The sequence below is a fragment of the Pyrgilauda ruficollis genome, unplaced genomic scaffold, assembly GCF_017590135.1.
Source record: "Pyrgilauda ruficollis isolate IOZ18807 unplaced genomic scaffold, ASM1759013v1 scaffold857, whole genome shotgun sequence".
Classification (NCBI taxonomy): domain Eukaryota; kingdom Metazoa; phylum Chordata; class Aves; order Passeriformes; family Passeridae; genus Pyrgilauda; species Pyrgilauda ruficollis.
Genome location: NW_024530566.1, coordinates 1 through 5,784, shown reverse-complemented (window position 1 = coordinate 5,784; position 5,784 = coordinate 1). Strand labels below are relative to the sequence as shown.

The 5,784-nt window shown below is 61.6% G+C and overlaps 1 protein-coding gene across 1 annotated transcript; it reads left to right on the top strand.

Moving 5' to 3' along the window:
* Positions 1 to 3,036: 3,036 nt before the first annotated feature.
* GPKOW (G-patch domain and KOW motifs) lies at positions 3,037 to 5,725 on the top strand. The gene is made up of 3 exons (XM_041487964.1): positions 3,037 to 3,257; positions 4,150 to 4,312; positions 5,528 to 5,725. Exons 1-3 carry the CDS (start codon positions 3,037 to 3,039, stop codon positions 5,654 to 5,656), a joined length of 513 nt encoding a protein of 170 aa, XP_041343898.1. The 3' UTR covers positions 5,657 to 5,725.
* The last annotated feature ends 59 nt before the right edge of the window (positions 5,726 to 5,784 follow it).

Below are 5,784 nucleotides of genomic sequence, written 5' to 3'. Positions count from 1 at the left end.
CGCCCCAGTGCTCCGCAAACCCCCTGTAACCCCCCCAAACCCCCGCAGTGCTCCCCAAACCCCTGTAATCCCCCCCAAGCCCCCTTGCTCACGCTCCAGTCCCACTGCAGCAGCTGCAAGCGGGGCGGCAGGCGGCAGCTCCAGGCCAGCAGCACCAGCGCAGCGAACACCAGCTCCACCACTGCCAGCCCCAGGTAGCCCGAGGGCGACACCCCGAAGCACACCAGGGTCAGCAGGCACAGGACCTGTGCGACAGGGACCTATGGGATCCATACGGGATCCGCCCGCTGCTCCTCTGAGCCCCACAGAGACCCCCTGTGTGCCCCATTATACACACAGCCCTTATGGGGTGTGTGCTGTGTGCCCTATAGGTGTGTGTGTGTGAGCTGCAGCCAGGCTCCCTAAAGGAACGTAAAGGGACAGCAGGGACCCTCTGGTGCCTTCAGAGACCCCTATAGCGCTGCATACAAACCCCGTGTATGACTGCCAGGGGAATGCCTGTAGGGAATCCCCTATAGGGATCCTGAGCGCTATCCTGTAGGGCCCTACAGCTTCTGGGCTGTCACCTACAGACTCTTAGAGCACCTCTTTGGTACCACTGTGGGGTCACCTATAGATGTCCTGTACTGCCAAAAGGGTGCTGTGGGGTCACCTATAGATCCCCCCCCATAGCACCCCCTATAGGCCGCTGTGGGGTCACCTATAGATCCTGGGGGTCTCTGAGGGGGTTTGGGGAGCCCTGGGAGAGCCTCTGGGGGGGACCCAGAGGGGCCGGGGCGGGCTGTGGGGGTCCCGGGGCCGTTTGCCGGGGCCGCTCTCGGTTCTGGGGTGACTCAGCGGATGTGGGCAGAGCCCCGCCCGCCGGATGCGGGACGGGAAGGAACGGGGGGGGTCCTTGTGGGAAATGGGAGCCACCGGCGGGTCCCCACCTTTATTAAGCACCCCGAAATGGGGAGGGGGGCCATTGCATAGCTTGAAAGGAGCGCACCCGACTGGCCCCCCCCGCGCTGGGGGCCCCTCAAAGCACCAAAACCGGGGTGCGGGGGGGGGGCGAACCTCGCTGTGCCGCCACCTTCCGTGAGCGCGGCCGGGCGGGGGGCTCAGGGGTGCAGCCCCCCCACCAGGCAGAAGCAGGGCTCCCCCCGCGGGGAGCTGCCCACGCGCAGCCGCAGCACCCCCCGCGCCAGCGGGGCCGGGGGATCCCCCAGCCCCACAGAGCCCCCAGCCCATAACCCCCCAGCCCCCCGCCCCGTACCTGGATGCAGCCGCAGCGCTGGGCCGGGCCCCCCTCGCGCAGCCCCCGCACGAAGACCCCGGCGGGGCCCCCCCGGAGGCTGAACCCGAACCCGCCCGGGCCCCGCGGCAGCTCCACCGCGAACGGGGGGGAGTCCTGGGGGTTGCACACCAGTATGGACCAGTATAGACCGGTATAAACCGGTATACACCAGTATGAGCCAGTATACACCGGTATAAACCAGTAACACACCAGTATAATTGATTTGTCCAGCTGTGTTTTGGGGGGGGTCCCTGGATGTCCCAGTGCCTCGGGGGGGCTCTGGGGTGTCCCTTAGGGCTGTTCCCACCCTGTCCCGGTGGCTCTGGGGGTCCTGCCCTGTCCCCAGTGACCCGGGGCCCCGCGGGGATTTTGGGGTGCCCTGGGGGGGGTCTCACCGTGGGGGCGGCGCAGCAGCAGGCGCAGGCGGCTGCCCCCCCCCCGGATCCGGGCCAGCGCCTGCGCGTGGCTCATGCCGGCCGTGGGGGCCCCGTTGATGGCCAGGAGCTCGTCACTACCAGTATAAACCAGTAACACACCAGTATAAACCAGTAACACACCAGTATAAACCAGTAACACACCAGTATAAACCAGTAACACACCAGTATAAACCAGTAAAACACAGTAACCCGCCTGGGCTTGCCGGGGGGGCGGTCCTGGGACCAGTATAAACCAGTTCCACACCAGTAACACCAGTTCCACACCAGTTACACCAGTATCGGCAGTTACAGACCAGTTACACCAGCTGCACACCAGTTATCCCAGTTACACACCAGTTACACACCAGTAATGCCAGTACCAGCAGTTATACACCAGTTATCCCAGTTACACCAGTTACACACCAGTTATCCCAGTTACACACCAGTTACACACCAGTTATTCCAGTTAAACAAACAGCAGTTCCACACCAGTAACACCAGTTGCACACCAGTTATACCAGTTACACCCCACTTCCACACCAGTTACACCAGTTGCACACCAGTTATTCCAGTTACACATCAGTTACACACCAGTAACACCAGTTACACACCAGTAATGCCAGTACCAGCAGTTATACACCAGTTATCCCAGTTACACCAGTTGCACACCAGTTATCTCAGTTAAACACGTATACACCAGTTACACACCAGTTACATACCAGTAACACCAGTTACACACCAGTAATCCCAGTTAAACACCAGTTACACACCGGTATACACCAGTTACACACCAGTTACATACCAGTAACACCAGTTAAACACCAGTTACACACCAGTTATCCCAGTTACATACCAGTAACACCAGTTACACACCAGTTATCCCATTAAAACACCAGTTACACACCAGTTACACACCGTTTACACACCTGCATTACCAGTATACACCAGTACACCCCAGTACACACCAGTAAATCCCCAGGGCCATGAGGCAGCTGCATACCTGCCCTCCCCATCCCCTCCCAGTGCCCCCAGCTCCCTCCCAGTCCCCCCCCAGTGCCCCCAGTTCCCTCCCAGTGCTCCCCATCCCCTCCCATGCTCCCAGTGCCCTCCCAGTAACTTCCCAGTGCTCCCAGCATCATTGCACTGCTCCCAGTAACCCCCGAGTGCCCCCCAGTGTTCCCAGTAACTCCCAGTGCTCCCCAGATCCTCTCCCAGTGCCCCCCAGCTCTCCCAGTGTCCTGCCGCCCCCTCCCAGTGCTCCCAGTCCAGCCACACCATCCCAGTACCCCACCGCCAGTGCCCCCCAGTGCCCCAGCACTCCCAGTATCCCCTGGCACTCCCAGTATGCCCCCAGTGCCCCCCAGTGTCCCCCGTCCCCCCCAGTTCCCCCCAGGGCCCCCCTGGGGATCCCCGAACCCCCCCCGGGCCCCCCCAGCCTCGCCCACCCCCCGTGTGCCGCAGACCCCCCAGGACTACGAGGCCGTGCCCGTGGGGCAGTTCGGGCTGGCCATGCTGCGGGGGATGGGCTGGAGCCAGGGCCAGGGCATCGGCCGCACCTTCCCCAGGTGAGCCGGGACCCCCCAGATGGGCACCCCCAAAGGGGCACCCCCAAAGGGGCACCCCAAAATGGGCACCCCCAAAGGGGCATCCCAAAATGGACACCCCAAAATGGGCACCCCCAAACGGGCACCCCCAAACGGGCACCCAAAATGGGCACCCCCAAAGGGGCACCCCCAAATGGGCACCCCAAACGGGCACCCCCAAACGGGCACCCCAAATGGGCACCCCCAAATTGGCACCCCAAAATGGGCACCCCAAAACGGGCACCCCCAAATGGGCACCCCCAAATGGGCACCCCAAAACGGGCACCCCATATGGGCATCCCCAAACTGGCACCCCAAATGGGCACCCCCAAATTGGCACCGCAAAATGTGCACCCCAAAACAGGCACCCCTGAGCCCCCAGGGGAGTGAGGGACCCCCACGGGCACCCCAAAATGGGCACCCCAAAATGGGCACCCCGAACCCCCAGGTGACCCAGGGACCCCCACGGGCACCCCCAAATGGGCAGCCCTGAACCCCCAGGGGAGTGAGGGACCCAAACGGGCACCCCCAAAAGTGGGCTCCCCTGAGCCCCCTGAGCCGGGGGGACTGGTGAGGGGACACCTGTCCTGGGTGGATTTTGGGGTCCCCTCACCCCTTTCCTCCCCTGGGTGGGTTTTGGGGTCCCCTGACCCCTAGGGCTGGTTTTGGGGACTCCCCCCAGGGTGGATTTTGGGGTCCCCTGACACCCCCAGGTGGATTTTGGGTCTCGTCACCCCCAGTGTATTTTGGGATCCCCTGCTGTATTTTGGGGTGCCCTGACCCCGTGTTGCCCCCCAGGGTGTATTCTGGGGTCCCCTGGTGTATTGTGGGGTCCCCGGTGTGTTTTGGGGTGCCCTGACCGTGTCCCCCCCAGGGTGGTGCCCCCCCTGGAGCACCGGCCGCGCCCGCGGGGGCTGGGGCTGGGGGCCGAGGCCGCCCCCCCCGGCGCCCCCCGGCCCGGGGAGCCCCCCCAGGGCCCGGCCGTGGGAGACGCCGTGAGCATCGAGGCCGGGCCCCACCGCGGCCTGCAGGGCAAGGTGAGAGCAGCTCTGACCGGTATGGACCAGTACGGACCAGTACGGACCGGTATAGACCAGGACAGACCAGTATAAACCAGTACTGACCAGTATAAACCAGTACACACCAGTATAGATCCCGTGAGCATCAAGGCCGGGCCCCGCCGCGGCCTGCAGGGCAAGGTGAGAGCTGAGCGCACCAGTATAGACCAGTACGGACCAGTACAGACCAGTACAGACCGGTATAAACCAGTACAGACCAGTTCGGACCAGTACAGACCAGTACAGATCAGTACAGACCGGTATAAACCAGTACAGACCAGTACAGACAGTACAGCTTTGCAGGGCGGCAGTGCGGCTGCTGACACACCCCCAGTGCTCCCAGTATGGCACTGGGGAGAACTGGGGTGGGCATTGGGAGTAACTGGGGTAGAACTGGGCTGTGCTGGGGGTTACTGGGAGGGTAACTGGGCTTACTGGGAGGGTAACTGGGCTTACTGGGAGGCACTGGGAGGGTAACTGGAGTTACTGGGAGGTGACAGGAAAAGCTCTGGGTGTTACTGGGGGTAACTGGGAGCTAACGGATCTGACTGGTCTCTAACTGGTGTAGGTGTAACTGGTCTCTAACTTGTGTAACTGGTGTAACTGGTGTGACTGGTCTCTAACTGGTCTCTCACTGGTGTAATTGGTCTCTAACTGGTCTCACTGGTCTCTAACTGGTCTTTAACTGGTCTGACTGGTCTGTAACTGGTCTGTAACTGGTCTGTAATTGGTCTGTAACTGGTGTCACTGGTCTGATTGGTCTCTAACTGGTCTCTGACTGGTGTAACTGGTCTGACTGGTTTCTAACTGGTCCCTAACTGGTCTCACTGGTGTGACTGGTCCCTAAATGGTCTCACTGGTGTCACTGGTCTCTAACTGGTCTCTAACTGGTCTCTGGTTGGTGTCACTGGTGTGACTGGTCCCTAACTGGTCTGTAACTGGTGTCACTGGTGTAACTGGTCTCTAACTGGTCTCTGACTGGTGTGACTGGTCTGACTGGTTTCTAACTGGTCTCTAACTGGTCTGACTGGTGTCACTGGTGTGACTGGTCCCTAACTGGTCTGTAACTGGTTTCTAACTGGTCCCTAACTGGTCTGACTGGTGTCACTGGTGTGACTGGTCCCTAACTGGTCTCACTAGTGTAACTGGTCCCTAACTGGTCCCTGACTGGTCTGACTGGTGTCACTGGTGCAGGTGCAGGCGCTGGATCCCGAGACCGGGCGGGCGCTGCTGCGGCTGCAGCTGGGGGGGCAGGTGGTGGCCGTGCCCCTGCACGGAGTGCGGCCCCTGCCCGCGGGTGAGTGTCCCAGTACGGACCAGTAACCCCCAGTATGGACCAGTAACCCCAGTAACCTCCCAGTACTCCCAGTAATCTTCCAGGGTGTCCCAGTGCCTCCCAGTAACACATTGGAATACCCCAGTGACCTCCCCATCCCCTCCCAGTGCCCCCC